The following is a 24,316-nucleotide window of genomic DNA, read 5'->3' on the forward strand; positions in this document are numbered from 1 at the left end:
ATATATATATATATATATATATATATATATATATAAAACATATATATATACATATATATATATATATATATATATATATATATATATATATATATATATTGGGTCAACCTTGTAAAAGAAAACTAGACAGCCTTTGTAATTAGTAAGGTTTTCACAGTGAAGCACCAGTCTCAAACCATTATGTAATTCCTGAAATATTTCAATATGCCATGGTTTTCCAGCTTCCACTTTACTGCATTATGAAACCTTTAAAACTGTTTGACATGCAAATTCATGGTATTGATGTAATATACATCTTTTGACTCACATTTTACACTTTTATTCCCAATTTTTTATAATGCATCAGGTCAGTTACAGCATATCTTATGGCCACCACAATATTAGTATTCACAGAAGAGCTTAGCATATTTTAGAGCCAAATAGAAGATGATTAGAAAATACATTATTCATCATCAGTTTAATTTAATAGGATTATGAAATATTTATTTTTATTTTTCATATAGCTTTTGTTGTCTTGTATTTTATGTCAGATGGCACAGACTAAAACCGGAACAAACAGTTCATTGACCTGTTTCGCCAACTCTAAGCCGTGTTAACGTATCATTATTGCTGATAACAACTTGCTTGATTTTCACTGAGCAGCATAATCAGATGATGGATAGAAACTTTCAGAGCCGTTGCATTACAACTTTCCCTTTATTATTTCCTCATGTTCCCCCTGTATAATAATGCCTCACTTAACAAAACAAACATAATTACAATGGCATAACTGAACTACTTTAGCTAGTAATTGGTATTTTACAGAACTGTGTGCGGTAGCTGTAAATGAGTAGGATAAGTTGAGTTTGATCTTATTATTTTCAGTTTGATAGTAATGAATTGCTGTAAGTAATTCATTTTTACACTTGGGGTTTTTTTGAATTGTTGATGCTACAGACGTGAATGATACATTCAAACCGTTTGTTGAATGAAAGGCTTGTTGATAATGTGGGTGAAAAGAATAAACCAGGTCCATTCTGGATATTAGCTGATCACTGGTTGTTCAACCATCCGCCATCTTCCAAAATCCTAAAATCAGCTAGAAACCCCTAGTAAAAAAGTAGATTTGATAGATAGACAGACAGACAGACAGACAGATAGATAGATAGATAGATAGATAGATAGATAGATTTAAAATGCATTCATTTTATACTAAGTATAGTCCAAGTCTATTAACATATTTACTGACATGTTGCTCAAGACTTACTGATAAAAAAAATAATAATAATTGTAGTTAAACTTTATTTGGAGTACACTGTAAAAAACAATTTGTTGAGTCAACTTAAAATAATTTGTAACCTGGCTGCCTTAAAATTTTAAGTTCGGTCAACGCACTTTAACTTTTGTGTTTTTTATTTTTTGAAGTGTACAACTTGTGCACAATGCACATTTCTTAATACTGTATTAAGACTAAAATATGTTTTAATGTCACTATTGACAAGGGTTTTATAATCTTTATATAAGTTTAGTCTTTAAATGCTAAATATTTAAAGTGTATCTAAAGTATGCTTGCAATAGTTCCACTTTAGCACAAATATACTCCACAAAATTAAAATGCTTTAAGTACAAAATTAGTTGTTCCAATTAGAATATGAATATGCCAGTTAAGTATACTAAAAATACATTTGCAGGGTATTTTTATTAAGTTCATAATATGTAAATGTATTTGTGGTATACTTAACATGAAATAAATGTATTTTAAATACATTTTAGTACATTTATTTTTTTTACTAGAGACCAGGTGCCATATTTAAAACCAGTAACAATCTCATTGTAGAGTCTTAGAAACAGACAGTAAACGTCCATCTAGAAACACCCAAGCAATATCCACAAACATTCACAGTATGAGGCCATAGTTACACACTAGAGGCTGGATTCACAAAAGTCTCCTTAAGAAGTTAAGAAGTTTCTTGAGATAAATTCCAAAAGTTTGTAAGAGTGTTCCTACTGTATGTGCGCTTCTTGAAAAATACACTGCCCTCCAAAAGTTTGGAAACAACCCTGGCAAAGTGTGGTTTTGGACGATATCAGCATAAATTCTTATCATTTTTTGGTGCAAATACATTGAAGTAACTTGACATTATCATTGAAGATCAGCAATAATAATTTCATTTTGATTACATAATAATGGCAGTATATACATGTCAAAGTCAGACATGCCCCTTTGCCAGCTGTGATGCCTGGTTACTGGTTTAAACTTGGCCCAAGTTTTTGGGTCAGCACACCATAATAGCTTCAACAATTGATTGCCAATTAAGTTTAGAATACAATGAATTTAGGCCCAGATTATGCAGAGCTGTAATAGCTGCTAATGGTGGATATTTTGATGATTCAAAAAGTTTAGTTTTTTCTATGTATAAGCTGTTTATGTAATAAAATATGTTTTCATAGTTTATGTTATCCCTTATCAGTGCAAAATTATCACAAATTAAAAAGGATTCATGTCAATATTGTCCAAAACTCCACTTTTCTAGGGCATTTCCAAACTTTTGGAGGGCAGTGTACTTAAAGGGATAGTTCACCCAAAAATGAAAATTCTGTCATTAATTACTCACCCATGTATAGTTCCAAACTCGTAAGACCTTTGTTCATCTTTAGAACAGTAAAAGTGCTTTAGAAAGTACCACTACGGATGCGTGTGATGCTGCTGATGCAGGAGCCAGAGTGCTGAAGTAGAAAAGGAAGTAAAAAGTATTTTATTCTTGGGAAAGTTTTGTGAATCTGGCCTGAGGACATCAAGAAAAAAAACAAAAAACAAAAAATTTCAGACAATGTTCTACACAAGGATCTGCTAAGATTCCTTCTGGTTATTGTTTCATCATTAAGGTTAATGTTCCATTATTGCTTTGAAATTGCCAGCAAACACATACATTCATACAGGGTCTGATGATGAAAGCGGTTCATTCATTGGGAGTTCTTTATGTTGCGGGTAATGAAAATGACAAACACCGGCGAACTCGACATCATCGAATCAAAGACTATGTAAATGAAGAGTTCTGAGGATATAGACAAGCCAGTGGCTTTTGTGTGCACGTTCCACTTCCTCTTTCATCCAACCATGAACAGCGATCTCACAAACACTCCCCACATAGACAAAAAAGACAAAAAAACGGTCTGGTCCTCCACCTCCCCCTGCTGAATTCTTAATAATGGTGTACATATTGCTGAAATTGCACCGTGCGCTTGTATATAGAATGTCTCCATAAAATTAATTTAGCAAAGAAGACGCAGCCATCAAAGAAATGTCCGGCTTATTCATCGAGGGACAATGTGGAAACTAATTTCCCTGAGGTTGCCACACCGGCTGTCTTTATGTCAGTTTTCCGATACGCTCGTGTCATCGCGCCACGCCGAAAATTAAACCGGTGACTGGCAGTTTTGACGGCTTTCATTGAGCTCACCTCATGCACTTTGCCTTTTCTATGTTTCGAGCATACGAATTGAAGGCGCTTATTATATTTGTGAATAGTCCATTATGTCCAGGCGAGCATTCGGGGCCGTGCTCAGGGGCCCGTTTTGTTTGTCACAGAGGGCCTGTTTTGATTGATGAGGCCATGGTTCGTCACAGCTGGAAGGGAGGTGATAGACTTGGGTGGTATAGAGAAAGCCATGCACCACACAGAGCTCTGCAATTAAGCTGTTTTCTTTCTGTTAATTAAAAGCAAATTAGTCACTGCAACAAGAGGAGCTGTCTTCTTCTAATTGCCAACCAACATTGCCAAACATGAACCTGTTGTTGAAACGGCCTGTCTATTCTTACTCTCTTATTTTCTGTGTCACAGGGTCGACGGGGGAAAACAGGAGATCCAGGGGTTTCAGGACCACCGGTAAGAATTACAGTTTATCGTTTGCGTAACACTGACAAGAAAATGACCAAATATTCACTATAGAGGGAGACCAAAAGTGAAAGTTGAATAATTGGCCATTGAAAAACTGACACAGCCAAGAATGAGCTTGTCAATGCAACAGGAGAAGAAAATTAAACTTAATTCGCAATTTATTCTCTGTAATAGAGCATTGATATTATTTTTACTAAAATAACTTCTTAAGTGAATGTGCGGAGTATTTGGACAAAATAAAAATGTCTGAATGTCGTTGCATTAGACACAAAATATTAAAGGTGATAGTTTACCCAAAAATGAAAATTTGATGTTTATCTGCTCACCCCAAGAGCATCCAAGATTTAGGTGACTTTGTTTCTTCAGTAGAACACAAAGAAAGATTTTAACTCAAAACATTGCATTCTGTCAGTCATGTAATGGCAGTAAATGGGATACAGTACACGGCTTTGAGAGTTAAAAAAAAATAAAAATACACAGACAAAACCAAATTAAACCCTGTGACTTGTGATGATACATTGAGGTGTTAAGACATGAAGCAATTGGTCTGTGCAAGAAACTGAACAGTATTTATGTCTTTTCTTTTTTTTTTTTTTTTTTTTTACCTCTGATCCACCGCAATGTCTAACTGTATTGAGCGCGTTCATAACAGCCGGCATGTGACGCATCAACGTGCACTGGCACATACAAGAGCAAGCAACCATAACTTCAGTCGATCAGGCTCAAAAGTTGGGAGTTGGTGAAAAGTCAACACCTCTGGATGAGTTCATGCAACCAAATGTAATCTTTTAGTTTTTAATCAGTTGCAACAATGAGGATAAGCACAGGTAATTACCATTTTGAGTAGCTGTCGTACCCACAGTCTCTACACTGTGTAAACAATGAGTAATGTATATGTGCGACAGATTGCTTCAGCACATGCGTCTACTATGCCAGAGCACGTTGACGCGTCATGCGCCGGCTGTTGTGAACGCACTCAGGACAGTTGGACATTGCGGTGGATCAGAGGTAAAAAATTATATAAATACTGTTCAGTTTCTTGCACAGAGTGACTGTTTCGTGTCTTAACACCTCAATGTATCATCACAAGCTGCAGGGTTTAATTTGGTTTTGTCTGTGTATGTTTTTTTTGACTCTCAAAGCCGTGGATCCCATTGACTGCCATTATATGACTGACAGACCGCAACGGTTTAAGTTAAAAATCTTTGTTTGTGTTCTACTGAAGAAACAAAGTCACCTGAATCTTGAATGCCCTGGGGGATAAGCAAATAAACATCAAATTTTCATTTCTGGGTGAACTATCCCTTCAAAGCAAGACCATTAGTACAAGTAGTTGTTAAGTCTTGTATGTTATAAATCAGGGGTGGGGAACATTGATCCTCGAGGGCCGGTGTCCCTGCAGAGTTTAGCTCCAACCCTAATCAAACACACCTAAATAAGCCAATCAAGGTCTTCAGGATACAGGTTGGTATTTTTTTTTTTCAGGGTTGGAGCTAAACTATGCAGGGACACTGGCCCTCCAGGTTCAAGGTTCCCCACCCCTGTTATAAATGATAAAACATAATTTTATACATATTTTGGACTTTGGTTGGCGACGTTATTTCAATGATATTTCGTTGACAGTGGTTGCACTCGGTGCTACCCGTTGCTATTTTTACTGCAGCACAACTTGGAATACACAACTCTGAAAATAAAATGCTAATACAATGCCACATTGTGTGGCTTTTGGTTGTAATTTTCAATTGAAGCGCGACAATGTAAGTCTTCACTGCTTTCCTAATGATAAGAAGAGGAGAAAAGAATGGGAAGATACCTGAGGAAGAAAAAAACTTCCTAAAGACTTGCGTCTTTGTTTAGCCCTGATGCCTCTGAGGCTTTTAGTAGACCTTTAGTAGAGCTTATAAACGGCAGAGACAAGAAACGCTAGATGCCATCCTGGCAGGATGTAAACATGCCGATGCTTGTCATGACGCCGCGGCCACTGAAGGAGTTTCTCAGTGCAGATTTCACTCAATATCCGGGGGTATTTAATGCTTATATCCATCATGTAAGCTCTTTCAGTAGCTGTAGACATTCAAAATATGTCTATATAAAACAATGTTGATATTTTTTAAAAAACGTAAATGTTTAACCGGTTTTCTGCTACATATTTCAGTAAGAAACATGGTTTACATTATATTAAGCCATACAAGTCTTAATACCCAGGGTTCCCTTAAAAACTTTGATACCTGTTGACATATTTGGTATATATTATCATTTATATCATTTAACAATACTTTGTCAATTTTAATGAAATGAGACCATTTTTTATACTGAATTAGAAATAAAGGCTTTTTTGAAAAATACAGCTCATTTTCATTTATATCACTTCAGTGCCTATTTTCCTCCCCCTGCAGTTCATTTTCAGAAAGCATAATTGTTGTCATAAATCTGCTTCGAAAGCAAACAAAATTTGTCATTGTGCATAATGGACAAATACCTGCTGCTATATTCATCCCCCTCCAGATGAGTTTTCTTGGTTTATGCGTTGGTTTAAGTGAAATCTCCATCACATTCGCTGTGTGGCTCAACGTTTCAAATTACGATTTCGAGCAGCCCAGAGGGCCATATTAAGAGCAGTCCCATGCATAAGTGTTATTGAAGATCCTGATGAGACTCTCAAAGGGGCCCTAGTTTACTGCTTGATAAATAGTCATCTCATCAAAGCCGTGGCATCAGTATGGAAATGTGCGTGAAGGAAAAATCACACGCACACACACTTCAGGCTTTGAAATGTATGTTGCATCAGAAATTTATGGCATATTTACGTTGCCTGTGGTTGAACATTGCCAGGTTTACTGAATCTCTTTTAAGTGGCAAATGAGTGATTAATGTTGAATAAAAATGTAAAGACATGCTTCACCCAAAATGGATTGCTCTCTCTTGTGTTATAAAACAGTTTGACATTTTTTTGTTCAGACTGTGCCGGTTGCTCTTTTCCATGCAGTTACTATAAATAGGAATGGAAGCAAAAGAAAAAAAGTGGTTTATTTGACTTGTTCGCTACAGCAAGTCATATGATAGCTTTGTGTGAGCAACAGACTGACACTAAAGTAGTTATCCACTGATAAATTTCACTAGTGATTGTGTTTACTACTGTAATGAATCATTTAGAATGCTTTTGTGAATTGAATCAACTGATTCATTGAAAAGATTCAAGTAAAGTCACCTTTATTTATAAAATGCTTCACGGTAACAAGCAATGAAAGTTATAGAATTGATGGAAACTTCAAATATAAGACACATTTAAATTCTGCTCTAAAACAGCTCAAAAAAGACAAAAGTGTCATTATTCACCACAAGTCAGTTGTGTTAGTTCATATTCAGTTCAATAGCTGTAAAGTTCATCAATTATAAAACCGATTCAGTTTGGCTGTAAGCAGCTGTATTATGTAATTCAGCTCTGATTAAATTCGGTTCAGTGACAGTGTTGATATTGCAAAATTTGTCAAATATGAAGCAAATTTCATTCAGCTATAATACATCTCTACAGAAGACAATAGTTTCAGCATTCAGTGCCAGATGTTGGGATTTATGGTGAATAAGGATCTGTTTTTCACACAAAGCTATCATATTGCTTCATAAGACTTGAAGTATGGGACATATAGACCACATTTCTAACATTTATGGGCCATTCTACAGAATTGGTCCAGAGTCAGAGTTGGAAACATCTTGAAAAATGTATTTTTCCAAAAAATTGTATGTATGCAAATTGTATAATATCCAAGGTACACATTTCTAGTAACTATGCAGTTAATTCTCATAGTGTTTTTTTTTTTTTTTTTTTTTTTTTTTTTGTCCTCTCCCTAAAGTTAATTCGAAGACTTATATTGACCTATTAAGATTTTGCTTGCATCTAGATTGTAAATATATATTTTTTTGCTATTTTATTAACATTTTAGGTTTTAGGTAAATCCATTACGATTACATTTTTAACAATATTTCAAGTGTAATTTATGAGATTTGTTGTTTTTTGAATCCAATTTTTCATTGTAAAGGGCAAAAAAGTTGATCATACTGATTTCAAACTTAAGGACTCATTAGTATGAATATACACTGAACCAAAAACTAGCATATAATCTTAGTTGATAATTCAGTATACTTTATTTTCGACGAAACATCGCATTTACAGTAGTGACAGTAATGCTTTGGTAGCGACCACATCACATTACAGGTTTTTAACTTGGATACTAAAATACTACTAAAACATACTAAAATATAAAAAAGTGCACAACTATACTCAAATTTTGTTTATTTCCCCCAAATATATGGATGATTTGTTCCCTTTTGCCACTACTGAAACAATGATGACATGTTTTGGTAGTGACTGTTTTGTTAGTGACAGTTTGAGATACTTTTGAAGCTAGCTCAAAGATGCTAGTCAGCACATGGTTAGCTAGCACAGTTCTGAACAGTGGTACACATATAAAAACTAAAAGTTATGGAATAACTCCCATAAAAGTGTGGTTAATTGCAGAAAAAAAGGTGTTCGGTAGTGATGTTCCTTAAAGTTTCACACAGATTTTTCAGACTTTTGAACACATTTACCTGAAAATAATGAGACCTATCTACTCACACCTTGTAGCTATTAGAGAGAGGGACAGGAATATTTCCTGATCATAAATGTATTTGTTTATTTAAAATCAGTCTCTGCCAATAGACTAAAACATACACTGTTTTGGTAGTGACATGAAAAACGCGGAACACATTGAATACTTACATGCATTTTTTGGTTGTGGGACAGCAGTTTGTACCAGTTCTGTAGAATGGCCCTTATATGATATTTTTGCAACGTTTTAAACACCCATTCATTGTAATTGAATATTCTAAAAACTAAATAATGTCTGAGTTTTCATAATGTTCAACTGTTTCTTTAAAGATAAACCAAGCTCCAAAACGAACTGCAAATGTTGCCCGATCTGCTCTGCATACTAACATTGACTGGCTCTTTAGTTTCACACATGCTACTGTAACTCTCTGTCACTTTCCATTACAGGAAAGTTATAAAGTGGTGAATGCAAAGTCACAAGAGTCGGGCGGGAAGTAGTTTTAGAGAGTGACATTTTTAAATGGCAGTGTCCTGATAATTTCCATGGCATGTGCCAACCTTGCTTCTGTCCTCGGGAGCTGGCATTTATGAGTGGCCTGTCGTCGAGGTGGGGAGGAGGAGGAGGAGAAAGCCCCCGGACATCCTCCCCCAGCCTCAAGGTGTCGAGAAACGCCACGTGCGATCCAGGAGGCCCTTATCTGTCTGGATATTTAGTTGAGCTGATGTGTCTAGTGACCTTTGTCAAGGACTTTTGCAGGTGTTGTTGCTGCAGTCGTGGGCGACAGAGGCTAATACACAGCGAATGCTGTCCTGGTTGCAGGGTCAGGCAGTTGAAGATGATTTTGCATTTTGTTTCGCATTTTATAATATCAGGTTTTGGGTTTTGATCAAATAAGCTTCTTCGCCCAAGACATTTTGAAATGAGATTCCAAATGTAAGTGTAAGTGATTTGATTTATTCATACTGAGATTTATTTCTTCAACACAGGGTCCACCTGGAACATGCGATGCTGAAGCGGTTAAGGTAAGAGTTAACATTTTTTGAAGTTTTAAACATTTTGTCTATAAGTAAAGCATTCGTAGGTCAGAAAATGTAGACACTGTGGCACTTCAAAAACTTGTTCACCAAAAAATGAAAATTCTGGGAGGGGGTGAAAACTTTTGGAATTTAAGGATCAGGGTAAATTTAACTTATTTTGTCCTCTGGGAAACATGCAAATATCTTTATGTAAGTTCCTTCTGAAGGGCAGTACTAGATGAAAAAAAAAAAAGAAAAAAGATGGAAAAAAAGTATGAAAAGTACAATGTTCACATCTTCATTCTGTTCAAAAGTTTTCACCCCCCCGGCTCTTAGTCCATCATTTTTCCTTCTAGAGCATCAGTAAGCATTTTAACCTTCTGTAATAGTTGCATATGAGTCCCTCAGTTGTCCTCAGCGTGAAAAGATGGATCTCAAAATCATACAGTCATTGCTGGAAAGAGTTCAAATACACAAAGATACTGTAAAACCAAAGAATTTGTGGGACCTGAAGGATTTTTCTGAAGAACAGCAGGTAGTTTAACTGTTTAACAGTGTCGTCTTTCATGATAAATATCTTATTCAGGTCAGTACTAAATAATAAAAGTAACATGCATTTTGTATGATCCCTCTTATTTTGGCAAAAACAATTAACATTTTGCAGATTCTGCGAGGTATATGTAAACTTATGACCTCAACTGTAGATACTACATTTATTGTATAATAATGTAATGGTTTCATTTACTATTTCTAAAGAATAGTATGCAGTAAACAGTCTATACTGCACAGTATTTAGTAGGTAGTAACCTGTATCCCATTCTGGACATAGACTTCAACAGATACTTGATTTGTTGTGAGGTCAGTGGAAACACACGCAGCACTGTCAGTGACCTAGAAGGCTGTTTAGACACATGTGCTGTCTGTCTGTCGGTAAGGTGAGATGAAGCATTTATTCAGTGCTGTCCTCCTGAGAACAGAGCGAGAAGGACACGCTCACATCCTACCGATTGGCTTCCCTCAGTCAAACGCTGGCTGTCTGCTCAGCATGTTAAACAGCCGCACACACACACACATCCTGCAACACTCCTCAGTCTTGAGCCTGACAGATGGTAATTATGAACAGTGCTTTTGCAAAAGGTCTGCAATAATTTTCATGAAGCCCAGGGGTGTCATATCTCACCAGGGGCAATGGCAGTGTATGAATATAAATATACTGTATATAAATATATATATTAAGCAGAGCAAGAGTGAGTGTTTACATGCAGCTCCTTAACTTGTCAGTTCACACTCACGGCTAACACAATCAGGTCTTAGGTCTCTGACCTTTAACCTTTATCTTATAAGTTAACCATACAAGTTACACAGTGTAAGTGTACTTCTTTATTTTATATATATATATTTTTTACTATACGACTACTGATTTAGCAAATTATCTTTTGCTGCGCTCTTCCATATCCAGTGTTATGATCTGTTTTTCTCATGCTCATGAGTTTATATCACACCAGAATTGTGCCTGGATACCTTCATTAATTAAAGGATGGTTTCTAACCTACATTTTTATTTTCCAGTCAATTTGATACAACCTGTTTCAAGTCCCTCAGTTTGACAAGTATAGTAATTAAAGCGAGTTAATTTGATCTTTCAGATGGTGCGATGTCTAAACACTAGATTATTTTTGAGTTGTTCTGCTATTAGCGGACAATTTAAATCAAAACAATTTTTCTTAATTTCTTCTAAGTGACAGTAATTACGGTTTCAGTGTAGTCAAATGGACAGTGTAACTAGGAGCATTGTTTACCTGATCATAGACAAACTCACCTCTAATTCGTGGCAAATGATTCAGGCTTGGGTGTAATTAAATGAACGTTCTGGATTAAGGACTGTCTATGCCATTTGTGACGTACTGTTGATTTCCGCAGAAACAAATTTCATCTTATCCCCTGGTTTTGTAAAAAACAAGGAAAAATCACATTTAGTCATACAGTTACAATGGGAGTTTATGGGGTGAGTCATTTCAAAAAGTTTAAAAGCAGAAAGAAAAATCTCATTTTAGGGAAGTTTACTTCTCTAGTTTTTTTGAGGGGAAAATAAGTATAATATACACTGCCGTTCAAACGTTTGGGATCAGTAAGATTTTTAATGTTTTGAAGTCTTTTCTGTTTATCAAGGCTGCATTTATTTGATTAAAAATACAGAAAAAAACAGTAATATTGTGAAATATAATTGCAATTTAAAAAATGTATTCCTGTGATGCAAAGCTGAATTTTCAGCATCATTACTCCAGTCTTCAGTGTCACATGATCCTTCAGAAATCATTCTGATATGCTGATATATTATCAATGTTGGAAACAGTTGTGCTGCTTAATATTTTTTGAAACCTGTGATATTTTTATCAGGATTCTTGAATGAATAAAATGTTCAAAAGAACAGCATTTATATAAAATAGAAATCGTTTCTGATAGAAACCAAACTTTGGCAGTGTAAGTGCATTACCTAAAATATAAGCAGCAAAGTTCTGCAATTTTTAAGCATTTTTGTGTATTTGAACCATTTCCAACAATGACTGTATGGTTTTGAGATCCATCTTTTCACACTGAGGAGAACTGAGGGACTCATATGCAACTATTACAGAAGGTTCAAACACTCACCGATACTTCATGTGGAAACATAATGCATCAAGAGATTGGGGGGGGGACTTTTGGAATTTAAGGGTCAGGGTAAATGTAAGTTATTTTGTCCTCTGGCAAACATGTAAATGTCCTCTGTAGCTTGTGAAGAGCAGTACTAAATTAAGAAAAAAAGATATTTAGGCAAAATAAGTACAATGTTCACATCTTCATTCTGTTCAAAAGTTTTCACCCCCCAGCTCTTAGTCCATCATTTTTGCTTCTAGAGCATCAGTAAGCATTTTAGCCTTCTGTAATAGTTGCATATCATGATCTTTTAATTCCTCGGTAGACTTTCAAGGTAACTGGAAAGGGACTGAAGTCAGATCAGTTTTTTGTTAGAAACCTGCAGCTTTAAAAAGTAAGATCCTAATTGTTTATCAAGAAGTGTGTGCTTTAATTTTAGAAGGCCTTGAAGCTATATATGTGTTCAAGCACTGGACATGTCATGATTCAACCATGCTAAGGCCTGGAAGGATAAAAGGACAAGGACAAGCAATGTAGGCTGATTTATTGTGGACAAATATAGAATTTCGAGAATGTTTCTCTATATGACGTAGAATGAGTCACTGTTGTGTTAACTATTTTTGTACTATTTTTCAGTTGAAATCTAGTGTCTTAGCAACAAATGACAGTCAGCATGCCTCCATGCATTAGTCAATTAGAAAACTTTGACGCATGTCTTTACCTGTCAGTCATTTTGCATTATTTAGTGGGCGGGGATTTGTATAGATGCATAGGTCAATTCATTAGTAATGTTACTATACGATCAGGCATACTGTAATCCTGAGACACTCAATTAAATTGAGTTTTATGTATGATGCACACACACCAAATCAATATGTGGAGAGAAGTTTGTTTTAACCATGAGCTGTTTTCAGAGATGAAAGGTCCCTCATTGTCTAAGTGGGGCTCGGACCCTTTGGCTTTGCATTTAAAGGCAGTCTGTATCATACAGTGTCAGGGCCGTCTGTCAATGTTTGACCTTCTTGTGGTCCTTTCATAGAACAAAATGCCTCAGGGTCTTTGGTATTTATGCACAGCCCATTAGGAATATAAACATGTCAAGAGAGCCAATCAGAAAGGCTGCTCACTTGTTTCAAACCACTGCTGAAACACATATTCATCGGTTACATTCTTTGCTCACCCCAGAGTTTATTATTTGTAAATGTTCTCATTTTTTTCAAATCCTTTTTTTTCTTATTTTTCTTTTTTTTTTTTTTTTATAAATTTTTCTTTTATAAGGAAAATTTGACATTTTTTACTGTGCTTTCATTGTTTAGTTTTTGTTTTATAGATTTTATTATTGTACTAATAAAAAAAAATCAAAACCATTTAAAATTTTGAAATGTCATTTAAAAAAAGTGTTTATTTACTGGAAAAAGACTATAAGTTTTACACAAATTAAAACTCAGTTGTGGTGTAATTTCCACCATGACAAGTTTTGGTTGCAAATATTTTTTTTTTTTTAAAAAGGTCACACAAAATGAAAAAATAGTTCTGTCATGACTGCTGTAAAATAAAAAATAAAATAAATAATAAAATACTAGTCTTTTTTTTTTTAACAGTAAGATTTTTAATGTTTTTAAAACACTGTAAAATTGTGAAATATTATTACTCTGTAAAATAACTGTTTTCTATTTGAATATATTTTAAAATGTAACATTTTTTTAATTTTTTATTTATTTATTTTTTTTTTTTTAAGAAATTATAGAAAGTAATACTTTTATCTAGTAAGAATGCTTTAAAATAATAAACGTGCCGATAAGACACTTATAATGTTACAAAAGATTTCAGATAAATGCTGTTCTTCTGAACTTTTTAGTCTTCAAAGAAACCTGAAAAAAATTCTACTCAGCTGTTTTCAAAATAATAATAATAAATAGTAAAAATATTTTAACATTTTACTGTTTTTGTACTTTGGATCAAATAAATGCAGACTTGGTGAGCAGAAGAGACTTCTTTAAAAACAATAAAAATCTTACTGTTTAAAAACTTTTGACTGGTAGTGTACAAAGTTTTTTTTTATATAAGAGGTTTGGGAGCTTGTCAGCTGGTCAGATTTGTCTGCACTAACTATTTAAAACTTTAAACTTTAAGTCAACAGGGCCAAAAGTTTCCACAATTGAAAGCACCTGCATTTACGTGACCATGAATGAAAATGAAAATAGTCCTACTGGGAAAAAAAAGCACAATTTGCTAGTTTTAGCTGGGTTTTGGGTACTCATCAGCTGGTTTTAGAGTGGTCAGGCTGCAAGACCAACTGAACCATTTAAAAAAGCAGCTATTTTGACAGGCTACAAGTGCTTAGGCTGGTTCAAGTTGCTTTTCTCAGCAGGAGAGCCCAAAGTGAGAAGAGCAATTGTGCAGACGAGCTCTTACTAAAGCTATTCAGACTGCGTCCATTCTCTGTGGCTTTTATTACTGATCACGAGTGACCGTCTATCATCAGCTGGCCGTAAAAGACACTCTCTTCCCTCAGCGAGAACATTTCCTATAAATCTTCACGCAGGGATTCAGGATTACACAGGGGTTTGGCGGAGGAGCTGATGCTTGACAAAGAGGACCAGAGGGAGAGGCTTTTTGCTTCACTGCACCTTTGAGCTCAGACAGAAGGAGAGTGTGTATGCAGTGCTCCAATTTGCTCTTGTGTGAGCAGTGTGTGTGTGTCATCTCCACCCGTCCACACAGGCATTGGACTGTGACTGGACTGTGAGAACAGTGAGAGGGCTGTGTAGCATCTGCATACGTTTGTCCTGACAGTGCAAAGAGAGCACTTTGACAGACTCACGCTAAGAGTTCAGAGCTGAGTAATTGCTGTTCGTGGTCGATACACATGGTGTGGTTAACATACTTTTGACCTTAGTGTCCTGCTGTGGGTAACAAGTCAGAATGCATGGATACCTACATCATAACCACTTATTTGTATAAAAGGTCTATTTGATTGGCAAGGGACACTCGTTGAAGTGTGTGTTGCCCCAAATGACATATAAACATGGAGTTTAATAAATAATCCAATTGAAAAGGTTAAATTCTAAAATTTGTTTAAAATAATTTTTAAAATAAATAATTAAAATAATCCTCCATTGGTTACCCCTAAGTTTTTCACCACTTTTTTTGATTCAGTAGTTTATTTTAAATAACCCTGTGGAGTGGCGAAGTGATTTTTAAAAGCACAAATGTTTAATGAGGTAACTAACCAACTAAAACTAACTAATAACCAAGTCAAACTAACTAGCTATTTAACTAACTAACAACACTTACATAACCAACTAACAACATTTGGACTCTAAAAACAGCCCAGTTCTGGGTGATATATGGACAAATTTTATATATATATAGATATTTCAAAATAGTTCTTCTGGCACAGCTAATTTTACCTGGGATCTAAAAGACATCAACTAACTAAAACTAACTAGCTAACTAATTAACAACATGTATACTCTAAAAATGCTGTGTTAAAATAACCCAGTGCTGGGTGAAATAAGATATGGGTGGACAAAGATATATATTTTTTTAATTTTCCCTGGGATCTAAAAAATCTAAAAGACATCAACTAACTAACTGAAACTAACTAACTAGATAGCTAGCTAACTAACTAACTAGCTAACTACCTAACTAACTAACAACATGTACACACTAAAAAATGCTGGGTTAAAAACAGCCCAGTGCTGGTTGAAATATGGAGAAAGTTTTTTATTTATTTATTTATTTATTTATAAGAATATTTTAATGTATTTCTTCTGGCACAGATAATTTTACCTGGGATCTAAAAGACATTAGCTAACTAACTAAATAACCAAAACTAATGAACTAGCTAACTAACTAACAACATTTACACACTAAAAATGCTGGGTTAAAAACAACCCAGCGCTGGGTGAAATATGGACAAAGATTTTTTATTTTACCTGGGATCTAAAAGACACCAACTAACTAACTAACTAACCAGCTAACTAACTAACTAACATTTACACAAAAAATGCTGAGTTAAAAACAGCCCAGTGCTGTTTTTTTTATTTTTGTATTTATTTATTTTAATTTTTTTTTACCTGTGATCTAAAAGACATCAACTAACTAGCTAACCAGCTAACTAACTAACAACATTTACATAACTAACTCGATTTTTTTTTTTTTTTTAATATTTCAAAGTATTTCTTCTGGCACAGCTAATTTTACCTGCGATTTAAAAGACACAAACTAACTAACTAAATAACTAAAACTAACTAACTAACTAGCTAACTAATTAACAACTTTTACACTCTAAAAATGCAGGGTTAAAAACAACCCTGTGCTGGGTGAAATATGGACAAACCCAGCGACTGGGTTTCTTTGGACATCTTTGACCCAACGGTCAAAACAATATTTCTTGCTCTAAAATGAACCGAAAATAGACTGTAAAATAAAAATTAGACACATAATTGCTAGAGGCATCAGCAGTAATCAGAAGGTGAATATTTATTAATACACTATTAAAAAAAAGTTTATTATTTAATTATTATTTATCCAGCGTATTAATAAATGTTAATTTCCAACCTATGTTGGGTTCATTTTAAAGCAAGAAATATAGTAATTTTTAATAGTAAATAAATGTGTAAATATAACTACCCAGAAGCCTGGGTTAAACATTTAACCCAACTGCTGGTTCAAAACAACCCATGTTGTTAGTTAGTTAGTTAGTTAGTTAGATCCCAGGTAAAATTAGCTGTGCCAGAAAAATAGATTAAAATATTCTCAGGTATTGTGAATGTTTTATTATTTTTCTATGAATCATACATTTAAGACAATAAAAATCTAAATATGTAACACCTTTAATTTTTTTATCTGAATTCAACAAAGAAATGATTACTTAAATTAAGTTCTTTTATGCTATTCAACACTAGGGACATGCTGTTATTTCAGTATTTCTCTCAAAATTGCATCATGAAATTCAATCATATTCAGAAAGTTGATAATAATTAATTTTTTAATAATAAAATACAAAAATGTTTTTGTCTTTTTCATGAAGCACTGTGAAAACATATGTCAACTTCTCAAATATAACTTTAAGTTTTTGACGCTTTTTTTTGGTACTGATTGAATTGCTTTAGTACGGAGTCCCCAAGATGCAATCAAAACAGATAGCAATCTGATCACTCAGGAGGTGGTTTTGGAGGTGGCAATTACAAAGAGGAACAGAAACTGTGAGCTTTGGCATTAGACCAAACACTGCTATCTTTTGTGTGCACTCTGTTGCTGCCTGTAAGCAATATTATGAGAAAGAAAAAAAAAACTGTACAACTTGGGGGAATTGCCTTTTCCAGGTTGAGTAGACAAATTGTATTACCTCTCCACAGAGTTTGTCTCGTGAATTTTAATGTACATACAGCGTTCAGTCAAGTCTGACACCACTAAAATCACCACAGGGATGTGTTGTGATAGTCCCTTCTCTCCTCAACACTTCCTCCAACTCTCAATGATGTTTGTTTTGAAAGAAAACACAACATTCAATTCTAAATCCTTCATATCTTTGCATTATTTAACTATGAATCCTGTGTATTGGAGTATCTGAAAGCACAAATGGATTCCAGACTCAATATATGGACACTAAATGCTCCACGTCTCGCCTGCAAGTATAAAAGATGCTCAGATTGCATTGTCTTGAGAGAGGACAGCGTCTCAAAATGGACGCAGAGTGACTGAGACAGGAATTTATCTTCAGTGAGAAAGTGCCATCTATTGGCCGATGATAAATTCTTGTCCTGTCTGTGTGACATGATGTACTATGGCGACTTACAGAACATTGATTTCATCTTTAGTGGCTGTAATTAAGTGGCACACCAGCATGTGTGATGTATGCAAACATGGGTGCATTTGTGTAATGGAAGTTAGATGAAATAAGGGTTCAGAGACCGCTTTGACATTTAACATTTAAATGTTCTTGTTTGCTGTGCCACATCACATCAAATCAACACCACCAAAGAAAAATAAGTGTGAGATCTGCAGTGCTGGATGCTAGACTCCCAGCATGCATCACAGCATGAATGAATCATGCTTTTTACAGCTTCATTGCTTTTTCAGTGTTTCAAACAGAGTTGTCATGTGTGTTGTTTACATTGATTTAAGTAATAACATGGTGTGATTTAGAGTTTCACCATCATTGCAGTTTATACATTACTATAAGTTGTAATTTCCTGGAATGAAAAAGGCTAAGGAAGTGTCTGTGTTGAATGTTATATATATATATATATATATATATATATATATACAGTACTGTGAGAAAGTCTTAGGCCACTAGTATTTTCATCAGCTAAAAAATGGTTTAAAGTCGGTCTTTTGCTGTAGTGTGTCAGTAGGAAATATCAGATTACATTTCCAAACGTTCATTTTGCCATTGATCGTAATAATCCAGTGAGATTTTTGCTTGCACAAGGAGTCTGACAACAGTGAGTGCTCTGCACACAGATCTGATCTCATCATCATCCAGTCTGTCTGGAATGACATGAACAAACAGAACAAACTCAGACAGACTAAATCCAGAAGAACTGTGACAAAGTCTCCAGGATGCTTCAAGAAACCAACCTGCAAAGCTGCAGCACTGTTAAAAGTTTTAGGCACTTGTGTAAAAATGCTGTAAAATGAAGATGCTGTCATAAATAGATTTTCTTTATCAATTACCTTCTATTAACTAAATGAAATCAACATTTGGTGCGACCATTCTTTGCGTTTACAGCAGCTTTTGCCCTAGGTGCACTTGCGCAAAATTTCTCAGGTAGCTTTGCAGGTAGGTCTCTTGAAGCATCTTGGAGACATTGCCACAGTTCTTCTGGATTTACTCTGTTTCAGTTTGTTCTATGTCTTCATGTCATTCCAGAGACAGACTGGATGATGGTGAGATCAGATGTCTGTGTGGAGCACTGGCTGTTGTCAGACTCCTTGTGCAAACAAAAATCTCACTAGATTATTACAATTAATGGCAAACAGAATGTTTGGAAATGTAAACCGATATTTTTTACTGACACACTACAGCAAAAGATAGAAATAACTTACTTTAAACCATTTTTTAGCTGGTGAAAATACTAGTGGCCTAAAACTTTTGCACAGTACTGTATATATATATATGTATATATATATATATATATATATATATATATATATATATATATATATATATATATATATATATATATATAGTCCATATAGGATCATTTACATATAGTCCACAAGAGAAAATAATAGTTGAATTTATAAAAAAATGACCCCATTCAAAAGTTTACATACACTTGATTTTTAATACTGTGTTGTTACCTGAACAATCCACAGTTGTTTTGTTGTTGTTGTTGTTGTTTTTGTTTAGTGATAGTTGTTCACGAGTTCTTTATTTGTCCTGAACAGTTGAACTGCCCACTGTTCTTTAGAAAAATCCTTCATGTTCCACAAATTCTTTGGGTTTTTTTTTTTTTTTTAGCATTTTTGTGTATTTGAACCCATTCCAACAATGACTGTGTGATTCCACACCCGTCTTTTACAGTGAGGACAACTGAGGGACTCATTTGCAACTATTACAGAAGATTCAAGCGCTTATTGATGCTTCAGAAGCAAAAACAATGCATTATGACACGGGGGAGTTTGAAGATCAGGGTAAATTTAACTTATTTTGTCTTCTGGGGAACATGTAAGTATCTTCTGTAGCTTAAAGGGCAGTACTAAATGGAAAAAAAATATGATATTTAGGCAAAATAAGAAAAATTTACACATTCTTATTCCGTTCAACAGTTTACACCCCTGGCTCTTAAAGCATTGTTTTTCCTTCTGAAGCATTAGTGAGCATTTGAACCTTTGTAATAGTTGCATATGAGTCCCTCAGTTGTCCTCAGTGTGAAAAGATGGATCTCAAAATCATACAGTCATTGTTGGAAAGGCTTCAAATACACAAAAATGCTGAAAAAACAAAAAATCTGTGGGATTAGTTTAAATGTTCAGAACAAACAAGGGCCTCATGAACAATTATCACTAAACAAACAAAAAAAAAAAAAAAAAAAAAAAAATGTGGATCATCCAGGTAACAACACAGTATGAAAAATCAAGTGTATGTAAACTTTTGAACAGGGTCATTTTTATAAATGCAACCATTATTTTCTCTTGCGGTCTATATGTAAACATCTTCTCTTATTCAGGTCAGTACTAAATAAAAAATAACATGCATTTTGTATGATCCCTCTTATTTTGGTAAAATAATGTTTTGCATATTCTGCAAGATGAATGTAAACTTTTGACTTCAACTGTATATATATATATATATATATATATATATATATATATATAATATAATTAATTAATTTATACAACAGTTCTTTCTGGTCTTCAAATCTGATTGGCTAAGAGGAGTGCGGTATTCTAGTAATAGTGTAACTCCAACCATTTCACCGTTTGTATTACTCCACTTGTTGTATTTCTCTCGGCGAGTGTCATGGCAGACACCCAAATCCACTAATATTTTATAAACAATACCATTTTTGTGTCACAGAATGTAGTTTTAAGAGTTTTTTTTTAGTTGAGAATGTACTTGTTTAGATTTTAAATATCCAGTTTGTCAATAAAGATGACGTCTGTGTGAAAATTTGCTTCGTTGTTTTTGGAGATGTGAGCTCCAGGGCATCTGCAGGAGTTTAGCGCTCATGAACCCGCAGAGAGCAGCCTTACTTTGGCCAGACTTTCTGGAATTTTCCACTGGCACTGATGTTTCTATAGTGGATAAACATGAGATATATTTCCTTTTGGGTAAATCTAACAGGTACTGTATGCATATTTGTGATTATTTATTGTTTTTTCAGGGGATGAAGGGTGACCCTGGTGTTGCAGGAAAGGATGGACAGAAAGGCGACAAAGGAGATCCTGTATGTAACATCTCAAAGCTCTGATTGAAAATCTCATCACAGACACAGACATTAGATTTCTGTGTGTTTATTTATCTCATGATGCAGTCGTCTCTTCTAACATCTCACTCCACAGGGTTTGCCTGGCCTGGAGGGAACCAGTGGAATAAAGGGGCAAAAGGTGTGTAATGCATGTTTTATTTGTTAGTTTGTGTGCTGGGAGGAAGTGGATCTGTTCTCTTGTTCACTAGTCTAATAAATCATTGTCTTGCGTAGGAAACCTTTTGACTATAACTGAGGTTCAGACTCAGTAAATCCTGTGGTTCATTTGATTCACTTTTCTTTGTGTTTGTTTCTCTTTATTATTATTATTGCTTTAGGGTGAAGAAGGACCCAGAGGACCACCAGGCCCTGTGAGTACTATACCGGTTCAGTCAGAGGTTCTGACGCATACAGATTTATCACAGAGAAGAGAAGCTGCGTATTACACAGCTTCCATTTAAACAGGAAACATGCAGCTCTTTGATAGATGTATCGATCTTCATGCCATGAATGACTCCAATGAGATGATTCAAGTTCAGTAAATGATTCAGAGCCATTGCTTTAGGATTTTACCTCAATTTGATCTATTGCAGGTAGCAAATGTTTTATACACTACTGTTTAAAAGTTGGTTGTTTGGAGTTGGTTGGGTTTTTTAAAGAAGTCTTTTATGCTCACCAAGGCTGCATTTTTTTGGCTCAAAAACAAAAAATGTGAAATAATATTACAGCTTAAAAGAACTCTTTTCTATCGTAACATTCTAAATTGTAATTTATTTGTGATGACAATGCTGCAGTTTCAGCAGTTTCTGAATTTTCAGCAGTTTCTTCAGTCTTCAGTGTCACAGAATTCAGTAGCACTTTACAATAAGGTTCCATTAGTTAATGTTAATGTATTACAAACAATAAACAATACATTTAATACAGTATTTATTCATCTTTGTTAATGTAAATTAATGCAAATACAGTTGTTCATTGTTTGTTTGTTTGTTATTTCACAATGCATTAACTAATGTTAACAAACACTTTTGATTTTAACTTTTGACTTTTGATTTTAATTACGCATTAGTAAATGCTGAAATTAACATTAAGATTAATGCATGCTGTAGAAGTATTGTTCATTCTTAGTTCATGTTAACAAATGTAGTTAACTAATGTTAACTTAGGAACCTTTTTGTAAAGCGTTACCCAACTTTTGATTTTAATAATGTATTAGTAAATGTTGGTTGCATTAGATTAATACATGTTCAAGTATTGTTCATTCTTAATTTAAGTTAACTAGTAGTTAACTAATGTTCACTAATAAATCTTATTTGTAAAGTGTTACCCAGAATCTAATTTGCCAAAATTATTCTAATATGCTGATCTGATGCTTAAGAATAATTTCTTATTATTATCAATGCTGAAGCAATTGTGCAGGTTCCACAATTGTGGATTTTCTTTTTCAGGATTCTTTAATGAATAGAAAATTCAAACAATACATTCGTAACATTATAAATGACTTCACTATCATTTTCGCTCAATTTAATAAATCCTTGCCGAATAAAAGTACCCCCCCAAACATTGAGGAAAACATTTCTGCATTTTTCTCCATATAATGGACTGCTATGGTGCCCCGATTTTGAACTTCCAAAATGCAGTTTAAATGCGGCTTCAAACGATCCCAAATGCGGTTGTAAACGATCCTAGCCAGGGAAGAAGGGTCTTATCTAGCGAAACGATCGGTTATTTTCATTAAAAAAATACAATTTAAATACTTTTTAATGTCAAACGCTTGTCTTATCTTACTCTGCTTGAACTTGTTTTTTTCTGGTTCATGACAGTTAGGGTATGTCGAAAAACTCCCATCTCATGTTCTCCCTCAACTTCAAAAGCACCCTATATCGCTGTTTTACCTTTTTTTTAAAGGGTGTTTGATCTTCTTTGCATGTTCACTTTGGTTCGGTACTTCTGCAACGATGTAGGATGATTTTGAAATGATTTTTGAAGTTGAGGGAAAAAATACGATTGGAGTTTTTCAACATACCTTAACTGTTTTGAGTCAGAATACACAGAGTTCAGGGAAAGCAAGACAAGATGAGCGTTTGAGATTAAAAAGTATTTAAATTGTATTTTTGTATTGAAAATAACCGAGCGCTAGATAAAACCCTTATTCCTCGGCTGGGATCGTTTAGAACCACTTTTTGACGCAAACGACCCGAGTTCACGTCTGCCTATTGCCGAAATCGTTGTTCTGCCTTTTGTTTTCAATAAAAATAAAAATGAAGGAAATAAAGTATCGGGTAGGGTTGAGTGTATCTGTGCAGCAGATACACTCAGATGCTTCATTTACTTCGCTGTGTTACAGGAGTGCAACAGGCGCGAATATTCCCTAAACACACCCAGTAAACACAGCGATACGGTCAGGACCGTGGCACCCGCTTCCATTGAAATATGTTTGATGATTGTGCCTGATGCGCCCGCGCCCGCGAAGTGGAGTTCTCCTTTAACGGGAACTCTGTAGCAATCAATGATGAATGTTTATACCAATTAAATTAAATAATTTTTTCAACTTCAACGTAGGTTCTAAAAAGACACCTGATTGAGGTTAACAGTTCACTTTCAGACATTTAGGAAGACACATCTACATAAAAATGAGAACAACATTTCTTGTTCATTCTGCATTTTATGTTCATCAAAGATGAAGTTACAGTAACTACCACCACCAACATCTTCCCCCGTATTGAGAGTGTAGAGTGTACTGCATCAGTGCAGCACTGTTCTTCGGCTTCATCTCTGCTGACTGGTCACTAATAAGAAAGCCTTTGAGAGCTGAGAAGCCAAAAGCTTTTTGGTCGCACTTAGCGTGAAATTTGCAGGTTTGGAACTGCATTGCCCGTGTCAATTAAATCAAAAGAAGGAGACGAAAGGTGCGATTTGACAGCAGGGCACAAAATCAATTGATGCTGCCTGCTGTGTGGATCTCTAGCTAAATGGGAGAAGCAAGATGACTGTAGCCCTTTTAAACCAATTTACAAAGATTCATGAAGCCTGGAACACCAAAGAATCCAATGACTTTTTTTTCCTGTTCTAAAACGGCTAATTATGATGATGGGTGACTCAAATATAAACTGGCTTTTAAGAGTTTGATTTTTCTCTCATGGTTTCCTCTTTAGTTTGTTTTGATTGTAGACTGCTCTGAATGGAGCATGTTGTTTAGAGCTAGTTCTGTTTTAATTAAGGATGTGTAATTAAAGTTTTTTTCTGTACAAAAGAAAAATCAAAATATTTTTGAAG

General features: G+C 34.7%; 1 protein-coding gene across 3 annotated transcripts in view; it reads left to right on the forward strand.

The window, feature by feature from the left end:
* Window positions 1–24,316, forward strand: part of LOC127175021 (collagen alpha-1(XIX) chain) — a 184,852-nt gene that overhangs the window by 95,977 nt on the left and 64,559 nt on the right. For all 3 annotated transcript variants that reach the window (XM_051125822.1, XM_051125821.1, XM_051125823.1), the window contains 5 exons: window positions 3,822–3,866; window positions 9,454–9,489; window positions 20,960–21,022; window positions 21,138–21,182; window positions 21,382–21,414. In XM_051125822.1, coding sequence (XP_050981779.1) covers window positions 3,822–3,866; window positions 9,454–9,489; window positions 20,960–21,022; window positions 21,138–21,182; window positions 21,382–21,414 — 222 coding nt within the window. The remainder of the gene's footprint in view (window positions 1–3,821; window positions 3,867–9,453; window positions 9,490–20,959; window positions 21,023–21,137; window positions 21,183–21,381; window positions 21,415–24,316) is intronic.

Source organism: Labeo rohita, chromosome 13, assembly GCF_022985175.1.
Source record: "Labeo rohita strain BAU-BD-2019 chromosome 13, IGBB_LRoh.1.0, whole genome shotgun sequence".
NCBI lineage: Eukaryota > Metazoa > Chordata > Actinopteri > Cypriniformes > Cyprinidae > Labeo > Labeo rohita.